The sequence below is a fragment of the Triturus cristatus genome, chromosome 1_1, assembly GCF_964204655.1.
Source record: "Triturus cristatus chromosome 1_1, aTriCri1.1, whole genome shotgun sequence".
In the NCBI taxonomy this organism is placed as follows: Eukaryota; Metazoa; Chordata; class Amphibia; order Caudata; family Salamandridae; genus Triturus; species Triturus cristatus.
Genome location: NC_140579.1, coordinates 187732437 through 187758410, shown reverse-complemented (window position 1 = coordinate 187758410; position 25974 = coordinate 187732437). Strand labels below are relative to the sequence as shown.

General features: G+C 49.6%; 1 protein-coding gene across 3 annotated transcripts in view; it reads left to right on the top strand.

Annotated features, from left to right (window-relative positions):
* Positions 1-8900: 8900 nt before the first annotated feature.
* The window catches only part of LOC146869958 (charged multivesicular body protein 4a-like), a 410915-nt gene continuing 393841 nt past the window's right edge, over positions 8901-25974 (top strand). For 2 of the 3 annotated variants that reach the window (XM_085624109.1, XM_085624111.1), the window contains exons 1-2: positions 8902-9056; positions 25575-25730. In XM_085624109.1, coding sequence (XP_085480235.1) covers positions 9026-9056; positions 25575-25730 — 187 coding nt within the window. In that variant the 5' untranslated portion in view covers positions 8902-9025. Of the gene's footprint in view, positions 9057-25574; positions 25731-25974 lie in introns of all 3 variants that reach the window. The other variant, XM_085624108.1, reaches the window with a different exon arrangement.

The following is a 25974-nucleotide window of genomic DNA, read 5'->3' as shown; positions in this document are numbered from 1 at the left end:
ATGTATCAGATCACACAAAGACTATTAGTTGAGCACAACCTGTTCTTTGGTTCGAGGGGCTCTTTTCTCCCTCTTTCAGTTACCACTTACCTGATCAGGATTAACATCTGTTCATGTCAAGTTGAATCTGACTAGAAGAATAGGCTATCCTCCTATACAAGGATACACGACACATGCTGACTCACAACAAGCTAAATACTTTATTTAATTGCTACATGCACACTCACAGAATACATCATATATACAACCTGCAAGGAAAGTAAAAGGTTAAGTTATACACTTCAATAAAAAGGGGTCGACATCACCTTAGTCGTATGTAGCCTGTGCTCAATGGTCATCTAGGTTCCCTTCTCGTCTGTGCCTCGGCTTCGCCTGGAAGTCACACCTTCGCAGTCGCGGATCTACTCCCTTCTCCCTCTCCGAGTCACTGGAACCTCTTCCTCATCGGCTACTCTCTCCTCTTTAGGTTCAAGTTCATCATCTGTCTTCCCTGAAATAAGTAGTAGCTTTTCTGCTAACGGCCAGGTGCCGCCTATGGACTAGAAGCAAGTGCCAGTATCTGCCTCAGACTTTCACTAATATAGAGGTGCATTTTCTCATGGAAAATTCCAGCCCGTAACCTGCCGCCCACCAAATTCTTGTACCTCCCCGTACCAAGGACACGTTCCCAGCCGGCCGGCCTGATGTAGTGTCTTCGGCATGAAGAAAAATACAATCCTTCGATAAGGGCCGGCCTGAACCGGTTCTCTCCAAGCGAACAACACCTCATAACTAAAACATCACCCTCGACCTAGAAACTTTCCAAGCTGCCGGAGCGGAAAGAAAGATGGAGTCTCTCCCGTTTAAGGCCTACCAGGCCTGGATTCAGCACGGCTCCATGAAATACCCTCACTATAGGGCAGGTTATCCTTAATACTAACGAATCTATCCCCTAGGCTATGTATGTAAGCCCTGATCTATGGGGAGGAGCACAGGATCGTGTCAAAGTGTCCAATAAATAGGCTCTATTCACTACTCTAGTCCTTAGACTTGGATGGAAAGAGACTGAAGTCATATTAATCGCTCTACAACACAAGAAGGCCGGGAAAATCGAGCAGTACACAGGGGAACTATGACTCACATAGCGGATTTGGGGGATTTTATTCTAAATCCCTCATTTTAAAGCAGGCCATATTAAAAGATAACTACGCCTGAGATTGAGTTCATCAAGCTTGACTACCCTTCACATTATATTTAAGTTCTAATCCCTTTACCACCTCCTGGAGTAAGCATTGACAAGTCGCTATTGCACATTTTGAGCAACAAGTTTAGAAAATTAACTCTGGTACCTAAATGGAATGATATAATCTTAAACTTTGAAAAACCAGTGGTAAATATGAGTATCTACCATGTATACAGTCCAGTAAATACCTTTTGCCACTGGATATGGTCCAGTGGGTACGCTTTAGCCATGGATAGTTTACATCTAATCTCAGGTTTATGATGGAAATAAACATTGTGTTTTAAAGCTGGGAAGCCCATAACAAAGTGATGAGTCCCTCAGAGGGGTAGTCTCTTTGTCTTGCCAACAGAATCACTGACACTCCAGTTGTGGTCTGGTGGACTAGTTGGAAATGTGGAAGCAGGAGATGAAGTTTTTAATCCCGGCCTCCCATTTGGACAAATTGTATGCTCTTGGGCAGACACTTTTCTGAATTTATTGTGCTGCTGTTCCTTTTCTGGCAAGATTGGGAGTATTTGAATTCACTGTAAAAACTACTAGTCTGTGTGATTTTTAAAAATGGCTGGATATTACCTTAGACAATAGAGGGTGCCCTGTCGCATGGTATAGCCACGTAAACGCAATACAGTGGTAAATATATAGCCTTTCCCCAAGTAGGAGTGCAATGCTGTCCTGGGTCTACTAATGTAACCAACTGTTTGATCCTGGGCAAATAATTCTTTCCCTGTGCCTCATCCATTGATTTGACAATATGGCAGCACTTTGAAACAGGCTTCATGTATGAAGTAGATATTAGGAGTGTACTCCCTGGACAGGTCCTGAGCATGGGTAGAGGAGGGGAGAAAATGAGCTTGAGGTCAGAGCGGTCGACTTTGGAACTGAGGAATAAGACTTGAGTCTTGTCTTGGCTCAACATCCTCTGATCCTGGGCAAATCACTTAATCTATCCGTATCTAGAAAAGGAATATGTCCTTATGAAATGTAATTGGTGCTCATGTAAAGCATTCCAATACGTTTGTGTTGAGTTTGCTCTATATAAAAACTGCGGGAAAAAATGGGTTTCATTTACTCGTTCAAGGCTATTTGCATCTAAATAACGGAAGGTGTTCCTGACCCCACAAGGAGCATGACCCCCTCCTGTGCTGCAACACCTTCCTTTCTGCCACTGACATCTCGTTCACAGCTCATCAGCAGCTGAAAGAGAGTTGCTTGTCTTTTTAAATGGTTCAAAGTGCCAAGCGCCAAAATGCAGGATTATGGGCATCATGTTTTGTCTTTGAGTAAGAAGTGGTCTTGATCTTCATTCGCAGGCCACACCTGCCAAATGAAGACGGGCCTCACAGCTACGTCTGGGGATTTAAGGCCCAAGGGAGAATGGGCCCCTCCTCGGTGTTTAGCAGCCAAAGTGGAAGAGAGCCTCTTCTCCTATTCCTCGCTACATATGCCTGCGAGGCCCAGGGGAGAGACATCCCATCCCTGGCCTGGGCCTCGCAGTGCTGTAGCATAGGTGTGAGGCCTAAGCCTGGGAAACACTGTTGCGAGGCCCCATGTTGGTGGGCTGAGCGCGGGGCCCTGGGCAGCTTCCCATGCCTAGCGCCGGCCCTGATTCGCTCATCCAGAGAGAGCCCAGTACACACAACAGGTTTACTGCAATCTACCTGGGGATTACCAGAGGTAAAAAGACATTTCAAATGTGGTAATTGTGTCTCCTGCGCCTTTACATTGAACACCAAAACATTTGAACATTCAAATGTGAAACACACACTGGAATTTTTTGCAAATTGCAACACACGTAATGTGGTGTACTGTATATGGTGTCCGTGCGGCATGCCATATATTGGACAAACCCAACAACCAGTTAAGGCAAGGATAGGACAACATCGTAGTCGCATCATGCGAGGTGTGGTCAATGCACCGCCGGTCACCCACTACTCTGAAAAGAACCACTCTGCAGATGACATAAGATGGCAAGTTATCGATAGAGCCATGATGCCAGATAGAGGTGGAGATCTCACACAGATTTTACAATGACTAGAATGTCGTTGGATTGAGAGGACGAACTGCATAGTCCTGGGGTTAAATTCTGCAGAGGAATGGCGGGGTTTTGTTACCACTCTAACAAACTAGTACCTGTTACATACTGTGATTGCACTAAAGTACATCCAGGGAGTCTTAACCACATGCATTCCTTGGTATGTCACTATATATAGCAATATGTATACGATCTACACTGATAACGATTATATGCCTGTAAGATGCTGCCTGGTGCCAATAAGTGTTTTCAGTAATATTCTGTTATGTTGAAACTCAAACAGAAAATATTGTCAGTAAAATGCTCTTGATGTCAAGAACTATAGATGAATAGTTCTTATTTATACGTGGTTTCACCTAAATGTACACCCGCACTTGTCCAGCGAAGCACGCACTTGCAGTTTTCTGCTGTTTCTATGGCTTCAAGACGCTAATTGTTGTTAAGCATTATATCACACACTCAATATTAGAGGACACCACTTCCTTTGCGATAGTGCCTCCTGTGATTGGTTAGCCACCTTGTACAATGTTGCCACACTAGAATTCCATTCTATCACACTACTTTGATTTTCATCCTTTCTTTTGCTTTTGTCACACTAATATTCTTTCCAACTACACTCTTTTTTATTTTCACCCTTGCATCTAATTTATTTTCTTTGCATTTTGCCATTCCCCATGTGCATCGGTCTTTCTTCTATTTCCGCTGTGGATAGCAGAGAACCGGATCACTCCGACTGGCGGCACTCTACAGTAATGTCTGACCTGTGATTGAGGGCTGGCTTTTGTCTGGAAACTAGCTTATATATCCTTTGGCGCCTCGCAGGTTCTCTGTCATTAGGTCAAGCAGACAGACACACGCTGTCCTGCTCCCACGCGCTGCATCAGCAGGCTGGGATGATATCCTTTCAACATACTTTAGAGGTAAGTGGCTGAGACACTCTGTAGCCATGCATTTGAATACATTGATTTCTGGTTACTCCCTCTAATATCACCCTTGCATTGACTTACATGTGGACCACGTAAATGACTGATTGACTCGGTCAGTGTCACCTTCTAACCACAACATGGAGTGTCTGCACCTCCCGCATTCATCCACCCATTTTTAACAAGTAAGAACCCCTGTTTACCCGTGCTACATGTCAGTAATTCCACACACTGTCTCGGTCTTGTTACTAGTGCATCCCTTCGCTGTATTCTAGGTAATGCCTAATACGTAGGAAGTGAAGTTCTCCATAACCCACAGGACAGAGTGAACACCCCTCCTGTGTGCACGTCATTCATAGCAACTGGGTAACCCCTTCATTCTCACTACTGTTGACCATTTGTATGGCATTCACACTCATCGCCCTAGAGTGGATTTATCACACATCCACTCAATTCACAGAGAACGTACCAGGAATGCACGCACTGTTGTGCTGTTAGAATCAGGTTTCAACACGTGAAATCCTCACGTTGTGTTACACCACAGGCTGCCAGCCCTACTCTAACCTCCACTCTACCCTCACATGGGGTAAGCGATTATTTCTCATTTCCAGTACCCTTGTGTTACCAGGTCTCCACTAATATATGATTGTTCTCTCACATATACAGCACCCGGCTGGGACCCTTGTGAGTATCTTCTTCTTCTGTGTCTCTTTCCTAAACTCACTTGTGGCCCAAATCTACTAGACAGCTGCGCAGACCACCCTTCAGGTATTATACAAACCCATGTGCTCCTTTTCAAGCGACCCTGCCTACACCTTGGCCACACACTGATATTATCCCTTTCTTTGTAGATGTCCCTACATTTCTAGGTCCTGAAGAGACCCTACATTGCACCAAGGGTTGAAACGTCATCAGCAGATAACAGAAGCGAACCATTAAACCAGCGCTTATCATTGTATAAGAAATGCGGTGTACATTTTGTATACTTACAAATGGTCGACTCTATGAATAATTGGAAACCTTGTACATATGTCACAAATATGTCACCAATATTTTAGGTTCCTTTTTTCGCTCTGGGGACACAACGCACTACTGTGATATTATTTCCTTGTACATATCTTGATTTCTTTCAAGAACTATATAAACTTGATTGTGAAATACAAAATTAAGGTGTATGCGGTCTTTTCTCCTTTTGACATCACTCTAACCCTCTTCATTACCATTGTGCATAAGTAGATCAATATCACTTTGATATTATTCCACAGGAGCCATTGTTTTCGTAATCATTTAACTACCCTGGTCCCGTGTGAGTAGGGTCCCCCCTGTCCTAGGTTCTCTATGTTATTATGGAGGCATATCCTGATTACTAGTTAAAACCTGAACATAAAGCAGATAAAACAAAAAAGAAGGCTCCTGGAGGGGCGGTGGACAGGGCTGGTGAGAGGTGGGAAGGTGGAGGAAAACCGCGGCAGAAATGGCGGGAAATGGACGAGGTAGATAAGTCCCAAGGGCAAGAAAAAGAAGGAAAAAACCAAGCAGAGAGGTCACAAGGGCGAGAAAAGGAAGGGGAAAACTAGGCAGAGAAGTCACAAGGCAAGAGGCAGTGAAGGCACAAAAGGAGAACCTGTTGCACGGGAACGAACAGGAAGAGGGAGCTGGGTCAGGGACCTGCTTGACAAGTGACCATCACGTTCAGCCACTGACATGTTTTTTTTTCTCCTTTTTAGGTATCGCCTGGTGTTAGCAGCGCGCATGCGCTCCTCTCGCCATGCGAGGGCTTTTTGTAATCAATATGCTTTTGGAAGGGGACTTGACATCCCGCCCATCTTTTTGATTGGGTAGCGTCATCTTCCGTGCAAAACGCTGGCTTCCGATTGTGGAGGCTTTCTTAGTCCCTCATTGTTACCGCTCTGTCCACTTTTAGCCCCGCCCACCCGGACTGGATCTTTTACCTGCAGCGTTATACTGTGTCCTTTAATTAGCCGGGAAGCACTTTTTTCCCATTCTGCCGCGAAGCCCTTCCAATAGTGAAAGCACTTTTTTCTCCCATTCGGCCGCAAAGCCCTTCCGATAGTCCCCCCTGCTCTCCGATTGCCTCCGTCTGCCTATGCCAGGCCGAGGAGATGTCCTTTTTTTATCGCACTTAAAGCCCTGGAAGTGTCAAAAGAACACATTTAAAGTTTGCCTTGCTTCCGTCATTCACGCCTTGCTATATGTCCGTGTTCGCAGTCTAGCTCTATGTGTCCTTCGCCGCGCTCCATTTTGAACTCGCAAAGAGGCCAGCTGTGCATCATTGTGAACTGGCGTAGTTTTGAAGCGTCTGCGGCCCTGCGCATGCTAAGTGGTTCAGTTAAATGTGTCGGAAAACATTGCACTGCAATTGAAAGCTATATGGCACATCATTCTTTCTGCGTCAGAGTTTCTCGTCCATTTATTTTTATTGCTGAAGGTTAACCACCAGCAAATGACTTCCAAATGCTGGGTGCCTGTTTCGTAAACAATAATGTCTTCGGTTGACTGCAAATGGGAGTGCTGCCTCCCAAGAGAGGTCTATGGCGTCGTGAAATAGTTTTACATAAATTAAATTAATATGACGAGTCAAATGCTAGGAACAGGCCATAAAATAATCTATAGAAATCGAGAAACGCTTTTTCTCGCCAACCTCTAGATGGCGCAGCATGACTGGGCTCACTGTGTTCGTATTCTACTTTCATATGAAAACAGGCAATAAACCAGGGTGGTCTGTTGCGCTTTAAAATAAATAGATGAGATACACTTTACTGTAATTTAATGGGGATGGGGGAGCATCCCACATTTGATTAACTTCAAGTTAGTTTGATTTCAAAGAGTGACAACGCACACTGAATACAAAGAAGCGGAATTGACCCTTGAGTTTTATGACCCTTTCTACCTCTTCCGTATTTTAGGCTGTAAGGCAATATTTCCCTCATGTGTTCCCATCCCTGGCGTGTCACGCAGTTTGGTGCTTACTTTTCTTCCATGTTAAAGAACAGTAGATGTTTCAGCACCCAGGCTAATGTGCTGCATAGCTAAATACATATAACGTCCCAAAGGCGAGACCTATTGCATTGCAAATGCTTGTTATTTAATTGGCACACTTCTAGCCTGTTCCTGTCTGCGGAGGTTAGAAGTAAAAGGCACAATACAATTCATTAATAAAAATCATTTGTGTTAGTAAGATTAATGTAACGCCTTGGAGCCAGGGAGTAGCAGGATCAGCTGTAACAGCAGGAGGTTACTTCAGTTTAGTCCACTGTGAAATTCTGAATTTACATCATGTCTTCTTAGGATTCAGCAAGGCCTTTGACACTTCCAGATGGAGCATTCAAAGCCAGTATGTGGGACCTCCTCATGGTACACAGGATGGTTAAGTAGGTTTGTGTGGTCAAGGACGGTGCATCATTTATTGTTTAGGTTATCTTACACCACTAGAATTTGTATGGCCTTGCAGTGTTCTTGGAATTCTGTGCAGCCTTTCTGTTTGGATGTAAATTTGTATTGACAGGAGTCGTGGGGTTCTGATGTCATTGTGTTTAATCCTCGACAATTGGTATGCTTTAGATAATAATCGCTGTTAATTGGCTTTGGTTCAGTTGGATGACTACAGTGTGTTTGAGTCTCAAGGGATCTCAGGCCTCCTCTGATTTATCCATAGGGGTATTGTTTATGTGAACTTTCCAAACAGATGTATAATCTGTGAGTATCTTTTGTTGGGTTGGATATCTGTTGGTATAGATAAGTCTATATAAAGAATACTTATTTTTATACAACCCGGTGTGGTGTCCATCTGTAGTGTCTTCACTGTATTACTGTATGTGTCGCAAATGCTTAACACACTGCCTCTGAGATAAGCCTGCCTGCTCATCCTGCTCATGCCAAGCTACCAAGGGGGTGAGCAGGGGTTATCCAGTAGTGTAATCCCCTTTCCCTGACTTAGACGCAAGGGTCCCTATTTGGACAAAGGTGTATACCATTGCCAAATAGAGACCCCTAGTTATAACATTGGTTGGGTGGTGTTCTGCCCCGTGGGAGAAGATCTTTGCATGGGTATTTATATAGCGCCTACTACCACTGATGAGGCGCTGAGGTGTTTTGTGCAGATGTTTTCAGGGTTATATCTCAGAGGAAAATAGTGGACTGGACAAAAATATTCAAAGCGATCTGAGAAATATAAGAATAACATCTTATTTGAATGCACTTAATGTGCTAATATTCTGAGAATATAAATGTTATTTTACAATTTAATTTAGAATCCCTGTGAAACTATAGAATTGTTGCAAAATGTTTAAGATGCGATTGTTAGATATTCCTTTTTATGACGAGCACATGCTGATGAGCTTTTAGGGGGTCAACAGGGGGTAAAAGACATTGTCATTTACAACGTCATTACGTGATTAATGCTTCACGAAGGGAAAAAAAACCAATAACATTTTCAATGCCAATAGCTCAAAACAATGTCATTGCGAGACCTATTGCATTGTAAATGTTTGTTATTTCTGTGGCATATGCTGGCAAATAAAAATAAAAAAAATCACACCTATTGGTCAAAGCCAGACGGATAGACTTAGCCAATGATTGTTAATCAAGTGAGTCAAGTCTCTGATAGTAGGCGAGGATGTCTGTGCAAGGCTTGGAACGCAGAGACTCCTTTGATGACATCACGGACTGAGGATAGTGCATCTAGCCTCACCCATCACGCGCTCCTGGTGCTGCGATATCACGTGCTGTTACGTAGCCGATCACATCGGAGCAGGAAGTAGGAAGTCCTGGAGCTGAAGTTCCACGGAAAGGAAGTGGAGGATAAGAACAAGAAGAAGGGAAGCAAAAATGAGCGCCCTGGGGAGGATATTCGGCAAAGGTAAGGAGATATCGATGGATGAGCAAGATTTAGGGGATTGCAGGCTCCCGTGATGTATTTGTAGAGGGCCCACGAAGAATAGCTGAGTGACTTAGGAGAAACCTGTGGTACGGGCAGGCTCTTCTTGCAGGGTGGTAGAGCGAAGGGAAAGAAGAGGCGGGTTAGAAGACACAAGGAGCAGTGGGGAGCTCAGTTTCGAGAAATCCAAGGTGATATGGGGAGAATAAATGGGTGCGGGATTGCGATTACGAGCGATCGGCCGAGTAAAAAAAGACCAGATAATGAAATATGTAAAAAATCTTCTTAGTGCGAAGGGGGTCTCGGAAGCAATTACGAGACTGGATGAAGTGCCCATCGACTATTAACTTGATGGTTAAATTGCTTACTGTGATAAGTGGATCTGCACTGCAGGGTCCAGCGTGTTTTTTTGGGGGTGCTTAACATACTGTGTGAAATACGGGGGAGAGGGGTGTTGTTTTTGTTGGTCTCCACTTGTATTGCTCACAGTCTGTGGTTAAAATTCATTTTATTATGGACAAAAGTAAACCGCCTGTCTCTATGTTCTTCTCAAGCCAATGTGACGCCGCTTTTTAGGTCTCGGCTGCGCTTGCGCAGTCTCGCTCCGAGATTTAATGTTTTCAGAAGAGGGGCTTGAACCCGCCCCTCTTCTCCATTGGCTGGCCTCTTAAATGCTGGTCAGCCATTGGAGAAGAGCTTTGTCTCTCCAAAGAAGCCCCGTCTTTTTCAGATTCAGGGGCGTGTTTTTTACTTTCTTTCTCTCCTCTGGAATGTAAACATTCCAGTCAATGGCAAGAGGAGAGAAAGGAAAACACGCCCCTGAATCCGAAAATGCCGCTGCGTTTCTCTGAGGCATTTCTGCTTGACCTTGGAGAAAGGCGGTGGTATTCAGGGCGATTCCCTCCACATGGAGTGGAAACGTGACGAAGGAACTGTAGATTAATACTATGTCAAAAAGTTACAAAAATCGTAGTTAAAACGATTGCACATTTCGCGTAGTAAAGCGCCAACCTCAAAACTCAACAGAAATCGTGATCACAAAAATCTGAAAATCACCGGACATACAGTGGGATTGTCAGTGACCTTCATTTTACAGAGCGTTTAACGTACGTAATGAGGGTGTTGCAGCCTAGTGGTGAGTTGTGGTTGCACTGCCGCCAGCAGCAGACTGTACTTCACAGGAGCTATGAGCTGAAACGTGTCAGGCACAGCACTGGTTCAGGCTGGTTCGATATCGACTGGCTCCATTGTTCAACCCCTGCGCCGCCGGATTTTCATGTTGTGCTGCTTTCGCGAGGTCTGTACTCAGTGGTTTATCTACCCCCCCCCCCCCCCCCCCCCCCTGTCCCCTGGGGTGCCCAGAAGCATGTGCTCAGTGAAAGAAAGGGAGGGGGAGATGCACGTGTCAGATCCAACCGAGTTTCCAAAAGTAATGTGTCTTAAAGCGGCATTAACATTGCACACGCTAAAGTGTCGCCTTTCCAACAGGACTTGTTTTAGGGGGAGCACATATGCCATCGTTCAATTTAATTCTGTATTGTGAGGATTAAGGAACATAGGCTCGTATTCAGCGCTAGCCTTTCGGGGCTATTGGCACCCTGCAGTGACCATCTGGAAAATTATGGATTTATTTCCCGCCGGTATGTTGATGGGCTATAGGGCGCCAGCACGGGCCGGGGGATTTGCAGTGTACAGTAAACCACACGATGTTTATTGACTTCAAAGGGCATCACCTGTCGGAGCAGTGCCCTCTGTAAACAACAGATGCAGCCACCTCTCGGGTGCAACCTACTGCCCGCTCCCTGGGAATGCAAAGCTTTTGGCGCGCAAGACTTTTCCAGAGGATGGAAAACGTGCATACATTACAAATTAAGCAGTGGAGACTTCTACCCAGGTGCTCACTTTTTTACGGTATACATAATACCATGGAAGCAATAGGAACGCGTGCAATTAATTGCAAATATTTATGATGGTAACTACAAACCCCATAATGCATTTGGCTAAAACGTTATCTGTTTCTTATATATGCTTCTTAACCCATCGCACTGGGGCCATGTGATAGTGGCACACATGGAGTCTATCAAGGTACGTCCGTGCTCCCCCCTTAAGGAGCGCTCTCAGTGTTCCTCTCACGTGCTTAGAAGCCTTGTTGATCACATACATGCAGAGGTATGGGCACACACGTGTAGGACACTGCATGTAGGTAGCAGATCGCGGACAAAGGCCGCTCACTGTGTTGACTAAACACAAAGGGTACGACCGTTTTGTTACTTATAATTAACACTTTTCTAAAGCAGTGTTTTTAGGTGCAAATGTAACTTCACCAGTCCTAAAGCAAGACCACTGAAGTACACGGGACATGCGGCTCTAAGAAAGAAGGGCCTGACGAGCAAAATGTAAACATTTTAGGAACAAGAAGGGGTGGGCCCTTAGGAGTCAGGATGGGTGGCAACCTGATCTGGCCTTGCTACCCCACCGCCCCGAGGCCAGCTTGGCCCGCCCCTCTTCTCGTTTGAGACCTCCTTCCCAGAAGTACAGCGCGTCTTCACAACATCACAAGTTCACAGGGAGTACTCCAGCCGTGCACGTGAAAAGGCCCAGCGCACTCCAGCTAGCCACACGTGCTCCGCTGCACTGCTGACCGTTAAATGCAGTTTTATGGTCACCGATGGACTACCCCGGCTACCACAATTCACCCACGCGGTAATCCTGTCTCCCGGTGCAGCGCACCACACTGTGCAATATCACCCCCCCCCACCCACCAGCAGGCAGTCCCTGGGTCGAACGTCCACCCATGCACTAGTGAGAATGCCGGTTTGCTTGTGAAACATGAAATGGAGCTATTATTTTTTGCCACTGTCCATGCCATGTAAACCTTTTTGCACCAGCTTAAAACACCACGATGGCAGTTACCAACTCCATCCAAGCATACAAAGTAGTGATTTTCTGAAACCTATCATGCAGTGGTCCAGTAAACACGACTCTTGTGAACTGGACCTGTTTCACCACAAAGAGAAACCACAGATGACTGCGTCATCAAGGACATAGCCTTCCAGTCCATTTATTCCTTCTACAAAGGATTGTGATGAACTGCAACTGCCAGAATACCCTTGCCAATTGAAAGCCATCGACTAGTCTTTAATGTCCTGGTGACATGCTAACCTGCAGATCACTAGGGTTAACATGTCAACAGGGCGTGGCTGTTTAACATTTACCCGGCCGGACAGTGAGCTACCTGGAGTTTTTAATGTCGCAAAATTGTTTTATTTTCCTACTTCTTTTGGTTACAAGTTTTTACTAAGTTGTTCCATTAAATGGTGATACGTAACAGTGAAAGAATACGCAGCGCCTTTCATGGTCTTTCTTGCTCTATGTGAGTGGCTCTGTGTATGTGGGTGGCTTTGTGTGTGTGGCTCTGTGTGTGGCTGCAAATGCAATAGGTCTCGCATTTGAGAGTGATTAAGCTATTGACATTGTAAATAAAAATGCTGTTTCTTTAAATGTTTTAAAAACAAAAACATAAACAAAAATAATGTCATGAGCAATGCCAATAGCTCTAACTTTAACAATGCCAAGACCGTTGCATTGTAAATGCTTGTTGTGTTTGTGAGATGGGAGGGTGACTTGCGATAAGACGTCGGGGGGGAAAAAGTGACCCAGGCTGCTTTATTAAAGAAACAGAAATGTCCTTGGTCCAAGAGTTTTAGCTCTATAAACTTGGAAGTATTAATCTCCGTTGTATCTGTACTTTGTTATCAAATGCCAAAGGTTGAATTTTGTAAACGGGCCCTTTCGAAACCCCTCTAATTATATTTTCATGCTAGAAACTCTGCCTTATTTCGTTTTTAGGTCTCGCTAGCGTAAGGCTGCGCGCATGCGCAGTCTCACTGGCGAGATTTAATGTTAATAGGTATTTTCTGTAAGGGGCTTTAAGCCCCGCCCCTCTTTTCCATTGGCCGGCGTCACCGTTTATGCTAAACCGTGGCCAGCCATTGGAAAAGAGGTGTCGGTGACGTATATGCTTGGCTTTTCGAGCCGTCCCATTTGGACGGTCTTGCTTGCTTTGTGTTGGTCGCAAAAGGTTTCTTATCTTTATGGGGCCAAATACATGGCCCCATAAAGACAAGAAACCTTTTGGCAGGCGAGTCCGTCCAAGTGGCTCGGCAGAAAAAGCCGAGCAAATACGTCATGGCGAGCGCTTTTTTGGATCCATTTCACAGGGAAGCACCAAGTCCCTCTTACATGCCGAGCATTCGAGATGCCACCCCCACCAACCCTGCACGCGCTCAAACACATTTACATTTAATTGTTGCCTTGCGCTTTGTGACTCATTTCTTTTAGTTCTGCTGCACTTCATCGTGCCTCGCGAGCAGTTCAGACCCGGGGCTAAGTGTGGATTTATTGAAAGTAAATTGAGTGCAGTTAATTTTGGAAATGATGTTGGAGGCGGCATATTATTTTGCTATTTATCAAATGCGGAAAATCATAAATTGGCTACTGCAAAGCATAATAGTTACTTTGCATGCATCCAAAATACATCTGTACGGTTGTAAAAACTGAGGGCTTGGTGAGGGTGGGATGCATATTGCGCAAAACAAAGTAAATCCGTCCAAGTGGGCCTCGCGACTTTACCTTCCGTGGCTGGAAACAGGTTGTCGCCGTCGCTCTTGGTTTCCGCTAATTTGCCCGTTCTTAGCACCACTTCTGCGAAGCTCTCGTGGGTGTTGTGCTGGTACGTGGTGTACGTCGCTTCATCCTGCACGAAAACCAATCAGAGGGTGGCTGAAAAATAGCGTCCTCTATGCCACCCATTGAAGGTGGAAACGAGTTCTACTTTCTATACACAGGTGGTGTTTAAATATTGAGCTACTCACCTAAGACGCTTTAATCATCTCAGAGGCGGCAGCAGCCATTAACTGATGATTAGATAACACTTCTATACAGGAGGTAAGTACTTCGAGGGCCAACACACACTAGGGCACCGGAGTGCACGAGTTACCTCACCCAGGGAAGCCGGGTGCATAGGTGTCTTTTGGTGTCGGGTCGCGTCGCTGTTTTCTATGGAGACCAAAGAAGACTTGCTGCTTTCGTCGACTGAAGAAGTGTCCGGTGGAATCCAAAGGTGGATTCAAGATGGAGTCGACCTGAAAATTGAAGGAACAGTGTTCAAAGTCGCTTGCCAGTGACCGGTGGCCAGGAAATTGGCTGACCACAGATGTCGGGTGATTTCAGGTCGTCGATGGTATTTTGACTCTTCGCTCACTAGGTCCAGGAGAGTTCGACGATGACCAGCAGGTGGATTCGGAGTGTCCCACGACGTCTGCGGCTGATGGCGGTGTCGGCAACCGGATTGGAGCCAACAAGCCTTGGCAACTGCAAGGCTCGTGTAGACTGAAGAAAGTCGATGGTGCAGACCAGCAAGGTCTGAGGGACTCACCCAGCGAGGGTGAGTGAGGGCAGGCCTGGAGCAACCAGGGGAGCCCTTTTAGTCGATAAAGTCTTCGGGGGACCCACTAGCCAACGGGCAAGTGATCGCGAAGACGCCTCTTCAGGAAATGCTTCACAGGAGCCCACGGTCACTCGGGACGGGGTAGGCCTCTGATTTTCGCTGCAAAACCTGCTGGAGGCTTGGGCCACAAATGGTCCAATGCACAAGTCCGTAGGACGTCGTGAAGGGTTTGCACTCGACAATAGTGCACGGTCCCCGGGTATTGCTGTTCCTTGTCACTCGTGGGGTCCACTCGCCACAGCTCTGCTGGGGACTCACAATGGCCGTCGAGAAGTCAGGAAATCCACTTCCGGGGCAGCAGGGACTTCGAACTCCGGCGGGAGCGGGAAAGTTTGCAACCGTTGATTAAGGTTTTTGGTGCCTGCCAAGCAGGGGAGTCACTCCTTGACTCAAGGGAGATTCTTCTGTCTTCCAAAGGTAGTGGAACGTCGAAGGGCCAGGAATCTTCTTTGTAGAGCGTCGTCCAGGATTATCTGTTTTGCAATGGCAAAGCTTGCTATCTTGATAAGCAAATTTTTATTTTTGCAACTAAACAAACAAAAATACATGGACAACCGTCCAAGCGAACTGGCATTAAAAGATATCTTATACGTTCATTGACCTTCATCAGCACAACCTCCCACCCCCTCCCCGACCACTTCATTCCCCCCACCCGCATTGACACCCCTAAATTATACCCCCCTAGCCACTTCCCCCACACTCTGCGAAACTTCTTAGGGCAGCCCCGTACCGAATACATCATGCACTCCTGTGTTGCGCACCAGTCCACCCCCCCTCCTCCACGTAGCACATTTGGGTGGGTCAGACCGCTTCCATGCGGCAGCAATATCTCGCTTCGCTACTACCAAAGCTGTAATGAGGAAACATTTTTCATGACGGGAACCGTCCAGACCGTCCGTTATCCCCAGCAGGGCCATTCTGGGATCATGGGGAACTTCCCACCCCAGTGTTTCAGTTAGCTCAGCCTCAATCTCGCCCCAGTAGGTTCCCAGACGCGGGCAGGTCCACACCATGTGGAAAAAATCCGCCGGGTCCGCCCCACAACGTGCACAGGAAGCATCTGGAGAGAGACCCGCACGGTCGAGGCGCTCCGGGGTCAGATAGGCGGTGTGCAAATAATACAGCTGGATGAGCCGCAGCCTGGCCGAGGAGGTGATCATCCTAGGTGCCATAAGGGCGTCCCTCCAATCGGCCTCATCCTGTGGTCCCACCCAGGCCTCCCAGCGCAATTTCGTGTCTTCCCAGTCCATTGGGGTGTTATTGACCAGAGCCTGGTAAATACGGGAGATACCCCCCCTACCCAGAAACCCCATCATCACCTGCGCTTCTGTTGGGCTATGGGCAGGGATGCGCGAATTTAGAGGGACGTGGGACCGAACCGCATGGCGCAGCTGGAGATATTTGTAAAACTGTGAGGGGCACAACGAGAAGCGAGCCTGAAGCTCCCGGAAGGAGCACATGCGACTCCCCCGCCACAGATCGCCTAAACAGGAGGTCCCACGCCCGAAATCCTTCCAAGCCCGTAACCTCCCGCAGCCAAGTGCCATGGCAGAGTGGTGTAATGCGGGTCAGTTTCCCGACCACCGGGTATGCCGTAGAGCGGCACGCCAAGCCAAAAAGGGGGCCCGTACAACATCTGGAAGCGACCGGGGAAGCGTCGCCCCGTAGAGCATATTTTGAATAAAAGGGATCCCCAGTAGCTGTACCTCCAGCCTGTAGGCCGGATCGTCCCACCCGCCTGAGAACCAGTCATGGACCACCAGGAGCCGAGTCGCAAGGTAGTATAAATATAGGTTGGTCATGCTCATACCTCCGTCGTGTGATGGAATCCGGCACCGGCCGAGGGCCAGACGGGCCCTACCGCCACCCCATAGAAACTTGGCTGCCATACTATCCAAGTCCCGGAACCACAGACGAGGGAAAGAGCAGGGCGTGTTTTGCAGCATGTACAGGATTTTGGGAAGGATCATCATCTTGTAGAGAGCAATCCTCCCCAATGGATTCAATGGGAGCGATTGCCATCTCGCCAGGTCTGATCTGGCCTTGTTGACCACGGGGGCCACGTTAAGAGCCCAACAGAGCTCCGGTAGAAGGGTGACCCAGATACTTAAAAGATAGCCTCCGGAGGGGAATATCGGACTGCCAATCGAAGCAATCTCTAGCCGGGTGCAGCGGAACTAAGATCGATTTCTTGGGGTTGAGACGGAGACCCGACGCCCGACCAAACCGGCGAAGAATCCCACGCACAATAGGACCAGAAGTAGCTGGGTCTGAGAGGTAAAGGAGGACATCGTCGGCATACAAAGCTATTTTATCGGGGACCATGCCCGGCCAGTCCCACCCACGGAGAGCAGGGTCTGAGCGGACCAGAACAGCCAGAGGTTCCATTGCCAAGGCAAAGAGGAGGGGCGAGAGCGGGCAGCCCTGACGCGTCCCTCTCCCGATAGAAAACGGGCGAGATAGAGCCCCATTCACCAACACCCTGGCCCTTGGAGCCGCGTACAAGATCCGGACCATGGCACGGAATTGAGGACCGAACTCCATCCTCTCCAATACCTCTTCAAGGTAGACCCACCCCACCAAATCAAAGGCTTTTTCTAAGTCGACCAACAACAAAGCCAGATAAGGAGAGAGACGCTCTCGGTGAGCCATGGCGAGATGCAGACGCCGCAAGCAGTGTCGAGTTCCCCGATTCGGCATAAACCCACATTGGTCCGGGTGGATCAGTGAGTCGAGGCAAGGACGCAGCCGTTGCGCCAGGATGGTGGCGTATATTTTGATCTCCGTGTTAATCAGAGATATCTGTTTGGTAGTCCGAGCAGGACTGCGACGGAGGCTGCGTCTTAGGGAGAACGACTATCGTAGCCGTGTCCGTCCCGTCTCCGGTGGGAACGAACCCTTCTCTATCACCTCTGCATAAAGGCCCAAAAGCTGCGGAGCGATGGTTTCACAGTAGTGGGCATAGTACACTTGTGGGAAGCCATCCGGACCCGGGGTTTTCCCAGGGGCCAGGTGGCAGATGGCGTCATCAATTTCTTGTAGAGTAACAGGCGAGTCAAGGGTCTCCCTAGCCTCACGCCCCAAGCGCTGCAGCTCCGCACCGCCTGCTCCCAACAGCTCCTTAAGGGGGATCCTGGGCTCCAGAGCACGGTACAGCGTGGAGTAATAATCGGCAAAGGATTGAGCCACCGCCACGGAGGCCGTGTGAGTCTCACCGGTAGGGCCCTCAATAGCGGGGATAATCCTGCTTGACCGGGGGTACGTGGCCAGCCGGTGGAGAAGAGCACCGTTCTTGTCCCCCCCCCCCCCCCAGCCGTACACCCGCGCCACGGAGGAGCGCCATAAAGTTTTCGCTGCCTCCATGGAGTGCAAGCGAATTTCGTCCCGTAGAAAGGCCAGTCGTCGCGCCCGCCCGGCGTCATCCAAGGTCTCCGCTTGATCAAGCTCCAGGGCCTGCGCCTCACACTCAGTAAGCCGCTGGAGGTGCTTCCGGCGCTGCTGCTGCACAATACCCTTAGCCGCTCCCCTAATGGTCGCCTTCCCAGCCTCCCAGAGGACGGCCGCGGAGGAGACTGATCCCACATTATGGTGGTAGTAATTAGAGATCTCAGTTCCCACCGACTTCCGGAGGTCCTTATCCTGAAGGAACCAAGCGTTCAGGCGCCACACAGGGCGGGCGGAGAAAGGAGGCGGGCCGAGGGCCAGAAGCAGCGGAGAGTGGTCCGAGAGGCCCCTGGGAAGAATGCGGACATCTTGTACCCCCGCGCATTCAGTGGAGGGGACAAAGATTAAATCAATCCGGGCGTGCGAGTGGTGCGCCGCCGAGGTGTGGGTGTACTGGCGGGCCTGCGGGTGCCAGACCCTCCACACATCACACAAACCCTGGACCTCGGCCCAGCCCGATAGCAGCTTCGAGCGGGTAGCCCTGGCAAGGGAGACCGGGCCTGTTGCGTCCATGCTGGGTGTATACACCGCGTTGAAATCCCCCCCCCCCCCAAGACAAGCGCGCCCGCACGGAGTGTGGAAAGTAAGTTTGCAGTATATGAGAGGACGGGCTGCCACTGGGACGGTGCCGCATACAGGGAGACGAGGGTTAGGGGGCGCCCCTCAAAGAGTACCACAAACCGCAACCGCCGTGCCCTGGGAGTCGAAATGCACCTGGGCGAGAACGAAGGGAAAAGTCCGCCGAAGCAGGATAGCCACTCCCCGGGAACCCGTGACGAAGCCCGAGTGCCACACCCTATCATACCCGTAGCGAGCAAGAAAGGAACAGTTGTCGCCAAGAAGATGGGTCTCCTGCAAAAGAAGGACATCAATCCCCAGACGCTGCGCGTATTTAAGGACTGCCATGCGCTTGAAACGGTCCAGAAGACCGTTGACATTCCAAGACAGAATACGCATGGCGGCCTTAGGAATGTTAGTGTCAGCCATCACCCCAGGTCGGAGCATCTAGTGTACGCAGAGGGGGGGTGTCCCTGGAACGCGATCCCAGCAAGGAGACCAGGGGGGACGCAGGCACAGGGGCTCCCCAAGGGGAGAGATCACGGGCATGCAGGCCAGTGGCAAGGTCAAGAATGCAATGATGCCATAGAACAGTAACACTGAGGAGGATCTCTCTAGCCAACAGAATCCTCCATAGGAGAAAGAAACCACCCCAACCCCCCCCCACCCCCCACCCTATTCTTCGAGAACCGAAGCATCTGTCGCCCTAACTGTGAAGAACAACGACCAAGCTAAAACGCTGGGGCTTGAGCACCTAGTGGACCCCCAATCAACCGGATAGTGACCAACTCCCCCGCCCTGACCGAGAGCTATCTCTGAAATGGAGCACAGAAGTCCAAATACTAACATTGGCGGCCCGGTAGACCACCCCCAGTCCCCCAGCAATCAAATAAACCATCTGCATCAAGAGAGAGTCAAATAATTGGACTGCAAGAGAGGTCCGAGGTGTCCAGTTGTGCAGCAGGCGGGGCCGCAGAGCCCGACTGCACCGGGGACCCGGCTCGGCAGTCCGCAGCAACAGGGCTGGCAGGGGCGACCGAAGAGGCAGGGGAAGCTCCATAGGCCCAACGCGGCCGTCCCATGGAACGTGTGACCACCACCTCCCCCTCGGCACGTCCCCGGGGCACGGTGCGCCTCCTACGACGGGTCCTGGACGGCCCGGATGTAGTCGGTCCCCTGCGACTTCTCGTCGGTGAGCCCTGTCCAGGTCGATGCAACGGATGTTCCTCCGCCAACCAAGTCCAAGCGGCCCGAGGTGTCTCAAAGAAGATGGCTTTGTGTTTAAAGATGACCCGGAGGCGGGCCGGGAACTGCAGCTGGTATTGAAGGCCCAGGGACCGCATCTCTGTTTTCACCTCCGTGTAGGATCGCCGCTGCTCCTGGACCTCCCGAGTGCAGTCCGGGAAGATCATGATTTTATGATTCTGATAATTGAGAGAGTCAGCACGCCTGGCCTCGCGGAGAATGGCATCCCTGTCTCTGAAGTTAAGGATCTTAAGAATGAAGGGGCGGGGGGGCGCCCCCGGAGGCCTCGGGGCCAAGGAGCGGTGGGCCCTCTCAACAACAAACCAGGCCGATAGGCTGTCCGCTGGCATCCAAGATCGGAACCAGCCCTCCAAGAAGTCGTCAGCCCGGCCCGACTCAGCTCCCTCCGGAAACCCCACCAAGCGGAGGTTACTGCGACGTGCCCGGTTTTCCGCAACCTCAGCCCGGCGGTGTAGCTCCTTAGAGTGGGTGGTGAGCTCCCGAACCTGATCCTGCAGCTGATGGATGTCGTCCTCCGCTGTCGAGATTCGCGATTCTGCCTCAGAAATGCGGGCAGTAGCATTGCGCAAGTCCTGTCGGAGAAGGGCAACATCCACCTTGACCTCACCTACCATGCCCTCCAGGGAGGAATGGGATGCATTAATGGCCTGCAAGATGGCCGCCAGATCCGTGGCAGGGGCCGATGCCGCCTCACCGGCCGAACCAGGTCCCTTCTCGGAGGTCGTAAATTGGTCGATCCTGGTTTGGGTGGCAACAGGTGCCGGTTTGGAGGCCCTGTCCTTGCCCATGATGGCCTCACTTCAGTCCGTGGGGGACAACCGCACCCACCGGTGGGCCCCGGAGAGGATCACGGCAAGCCCAGGGGGACCGGGGATCCGGGCGGCAGGAGGAGGAACGTGCAGTCAGGGTGTCCACTCACCCGGGCAGTCTGCAGACCCAAGCCCCGCAAATCGCCTCCCGGGGCGCTGCCCGATATGACAGCCGAGCCCTCCCCAGGGACCGCCGCCGTTCCACAGCCTGTCGGGGTCCAATGTGACACGCCGCCACCTCACTCCGCCCTCAGCCGACGCCGTCACCGCCTGCAGGGCTCCGTACCTCTCCACTCCTCACCAGTGAGCAAACGTTGCAGGGCGGTCCCCTTGGGCGGGGACGGAAGGGGGAGAGGGAGCCAGGCCTCCCGACCGCCTGCCGCGGCCCGATACTCAGGGACAGCCTTAGGCCCCACAGCCCCCTTCGCGGGTTAAGGCGGGTGCCCCTGGAAGGGCTGCAGCAATTGAGGGGGGGGAGGGGGGAAGGTAGCCAGGGGATCACCGGTTCCCCCCCCTGGATCCACCACCGGAGCCCCCGCACCGCCTCTATGGCACCACCGTCCGCGCCGATGTCGTCGCACTCACTGGCCTCTACCTGGCGCCAAGCCGTCCCTCGGAAGCAGCTCCACTCCCCCACCGGCAGGCAGGGTCTGCAGAATGTAGGCAGGTACAGAGGGAGGGGGGGAGGGCCCCCGCGATCGCCGCAAACAGGTTGCCCCCACTGTGCCTCCGGAGGCGCCGGGGGCTCCAGTAGTCCCCGCCGCCGGCTCCGCTCCAGGCGCTCCGCGTCCGCGCACCGGGCCCGCTTCAAACACGGCTGGCGGCGCCCAGGGAGGACCAGAGCGCTTCAAACTTCTCCCCCAGGCTGCGGGACTGTTCCGCGTCCCGATGCGCCCCTCGGCTCCCGGCCAGGGCGTCTAGGATCGGACCATGCAGGAGAAGACGGGGCCGGGCGCTCAGAGCCGCTCCGCTAGGCGGCCATGTCGGTCCGGCGCCCCCTAGCGCTCCCAAAAGCTTGCTATCTTATAGTGAAGATAGGGGAGGGACTAGCTCTATGGCCACTCCTCTAGGAGGGTCAGGGGAGGGGGTGGTTACACCCACTTCCCTTTGTCCAGTTTCGCGCCAGAGCAGGGGCAGGTAGACCCTGAACCGGTTTGAGCTGGCATATGCACAGAGGAGCCTATTGCTCCCCCAGTGCAGGACTTCAAAGCACTCTAGGAGTGCTCCCACCCAACTCCAATACACTAAATCCTGTCTGGGAGGTGGTGACACCTCCCTGTGACAGGATGCCTTTTGTTGGGCTTCCTCCACTGCGAGTTTCAGTCAGCAGCAGGAGGGCAGCCCAGTGTCTGTGCTGGTGGCATCCATTTTGTGATGCCAGGGCTCTATAGGATTTCTATTGTTTTACATGTCGTCCCCTCTAGAAGGGTGGGATCATGCTCCCACATCATGGACTGATGTGGGGGTATGATTCCACGTTGTTTGACACCTAACACGACATGTTTTGATGCAGTCATTCCAAAGTTAGCATTTTAATGCACTTAAGAGTATATGGTTTAACCACATCCACAAACAGTCACAGAGAATAGACTCTGGTAGCTGCAGAGGGGCCCTGCTCAGGCAGAGGCACCCCCTCACATTGTAAACCAAGCACCCTGCCCTCAGGATTGATAGGGCCTGCCATAGGGGTGGCTGATAGGTTTATATGTGTGTGTATGGTGAGATATAGAAACCTATTTCTCAGTGAGGAGTGCTAACACTATCTCACACAGGCTGCAGTAGCAGGCCTGTGGTGTCAGATTGAGAATGCTTCCCAGGGGTGGCATAATACATGCTGTAACCCCTGGTAGGCCTGTGAAGTACCAATGCCCTAGGTACCTAAGGTACCATATACTAGGGGCTCATAAGGTACCACAGTATCCAATCACTAGTGCATCTAATATGCACACCAAGTCGTTTAGAGAGAACAGAGAGTCTGGGGCCCTGATTAGCAGGGACCCAGCCTGACTATAGCTAGAAACCAGTGTATACATCAGATAAAAAGCGGGGGCAACATAAGTGCAGATGCTACTCTCCTACAGGCATGAAGGGGGTGTGCGGGGAAGCCGCCAGCAGCATCGCTGGTCCAGGGCAGCGCTGTGAAGCGGTGCTGTCTCTTTGTCACCTGCCTGTCTTGGTCCGCAGTAAATGGCAGCTCTTTGTACTCCAGGCATTCCTGCGGATAGTTTTTGTTGTGAATCACCCCGTTCACAGGCAGCTCTCGGAGGTGGGAGTGGCAGCTCCTTCCCAGGGTTTGCTTGCTGTGTGCTCTCGGTGTGTTTGTGTGCCTTTGGTTTCTGCAACATTTTGCTCTCCGCTTCCCAGCAGAGGCGCAGGACGCCCGGACGCGTGGACTCGCGGGACTGGACGCGTGGGCGCCTCACCTGTCTGGTAAGGTCTCTGTCTTTATTTCACACTACACTTGTGGCGTGGGTGTCTGTACTCTCTGCTTGCCCAGGCTCTCTGATCATGCCATACAAACGGAAGAGGCTGCGTGGGTCGCCATGGCACCAGTGTCACGTCTCAGTTGCATGAAGAAAGAGACTGCCTGTGTATCATTGTCTTAACCAGGTTACACTGGTCTAGGAAAAAGTATGCTAACACTTGGCAACATTGTAAAAGTTCTCATTTGTGGCAAAGCTCTACACACACCTTTGAAAACAAGTTTACCAGATGTCATCAAGTATATTATCCTCTATTCCTGTGCTTCAATGACCTAGTGCATTATGGGTGTTGTTGTCTTGGTTGATTGCCGCTGCACCTGTTGGAGCCCAGGGCTGGAATGTGGTGTCCCCCATTACATTGCTGCGTCTGGTGGTTCCGTTCACTAATGCGTGATTCTGTGTGACTCCTCCCCCATCACATGTTGGCAGTCTATACAGCCTGTCACACCCTTAAGATATATGAAAGGAATACCATATAGTTTGGTAACAATAGACATCTGTTACATAGTGCCAAGAACCTCCCAGTTGAATATGTGCTAGCAAGGACACATGCCAGGTTATTTCATGCTATGGTGTTATGTTATGGGGTCCACTGTAGTAACTTTGGAGCCCAGCTCGGATGCGAGCGCAGAGGCATGCCATGGTGAAGGAGCTCCGAGGCTGGAATGGAAGCTTTTGAAAGTGAGGAGGGTAAGAATAGCGGGGTCCCCTTCCTGCTCCGAGTGAGTGACAGGCTGTAAAATGAACCCCCTTCTACCACAATATCCTTGCCTGATTTTGAAACTGCCATTAACTTCACAAACACCAAGGGAGGGGTTTAATTTGGGGGAATGTGTTTGAACAGTTTTGTTTCTAATTATTATTGTATTTTTAATATGTATATGTTTATGATGCATCTAAAATGGTTTAACCTCACCGCTTACAGATGCTCATTTAAACTAACCGCAGCATTCAACACTATTTTCTCCGTTATGTAAACAGTTGTTTTGATTCCGTCACAAACATACTTCCGAGTTGCCGTGTGTGACCTAGTGTCACGTGACACGTGCAGTGCGCTCTTCTATTTACCACAGCAGCGCGGCGAACTCTGGGCTCTTGCCCTTCAGCAGGAGTTATATCCCTGTGTGTGACGAGCTCCGGGTACAGACCTTGGGTTGGACCTCATGCCATCAACGTCAGAGCATTCCATCCTCTTCACTATGCATTGTTGTTCTTTCTATGTAGCCTACTTGCATGTAGATAGCGCTTACTTCCACTGAAGGGGGTCGAAGCGCTTTGTGGTGAGAAACATGTTACTCCATAAGAACTCAAGGTCAGTGTTGGTTATTGTGGTGTATTTGTGTTAGTATTGAGCTTTCAAGGAAACCATTCCAAGCGTTTACTCCAGTTTATTAGCAGAGGTATCGGAGCTAGAACTAGAAGTGATTCCGAGCGCACTCACAGAAGTGTAGCCTGTTATCCCTCCCGCTCAGACAGGCTCACATCCATGCAACAGGGCACAGCTGTGTTCACTACCAGAGGAGTGTCTTCGCCCCCAGGCTGCAAGAATACAGGAGGCACATGTGACCTCAGAGTTTGAGAATTCTAAACGAGGGGCGTGGCCATAGGAAAGGGAAATCCGTGTTGTCAAAGAAACCAGAAAGTCTGGAACAAAACACCTGAAGCAAAACTGAAGTAAGCAGATAGAGACATGCTGTGGACTCAACAGACACATTCACAGGTAAGAGCTCGATTTTATCTTTACATCCGATAGCAACAACATGGACACCTTGTTAGGTGTGGCACCTTCAGGCAGTCTTGAATGTTTACCCAAAACTACTTTCCAGACGCTGGTATTTTGAAATGATACATACAATGTTAAACAAGCACTGGTAAAGCAAATTGGTCTGGCCTTGACAAGTCTAACATGGTTTGTTAAGGTTTTTTTTGTTTTTGCAAACACTTGTAATATTCATTAAAAGTGATACATTAAATAACAAGCAATTGCAATGCAATAGGTCTCGCATTACTGAATGTTTGAGCTATTGGTGTTGCGTTATTATTAGCAATGCCAATAGCTCAAACTTTAATTATGCGAGACCTATTGCATTGCAAATGCTTGTTTTAAATATCGCTCTGACGGTTTAATGTTGCCTTTAGGTGATATATCTATATATATATGCGTCTTGCACAGTTTCCTGTCTAAACCGTACAGTACTGTCTTTATAATAGATACCTTTCTCTGAGCTGCTAACATGCTTTCTATTGCCATTCATTCATTTATGCTTGCTTCACTCCTACGTCTATGAAATAATTGAAAATCCCGTTGGTTTAAGAATAGAATTAATCCCATGCAAAAAATGATGGCCACCCTGTTGAAAGGACCCCTTATTTATTCCCAATTTTAAGTTGTGATTCTTAGTTCGCGCTATACCTTTCCCCTTTCTCATAGGAAAAAATGCAAAAGGCAAGGCGCCGAGCCCGCAGGAGGCAATTCAGAAGCTCAGAGAGACAGAGGAAATCATGGTAAAGAAGCAAGAATTCCTGGAGGGGAAGATTCATCAAGAACTGGCGACAGCAAAGAAACATGGCACCAAAAACAAGAGAGGTAAGGCGACGAGTCTAAATGCGAGCAATCCAAGAATACGTTGGGCAAAATGGAAAAGACATGTCGCAGACTCCTCTCTAGTGTGATTTAACAATGAATAATACATTGAATAATGAAGGAGTTAAGTTCATTATCAAACGACAACATTTGTTAAACCGAAGATGCTCAATTTCTGCAGGCTTACATTGTAGGTTTAACAACATGAATGTAGGTTGATCCCATCTATTCTTGTCCAGTCGTTTTA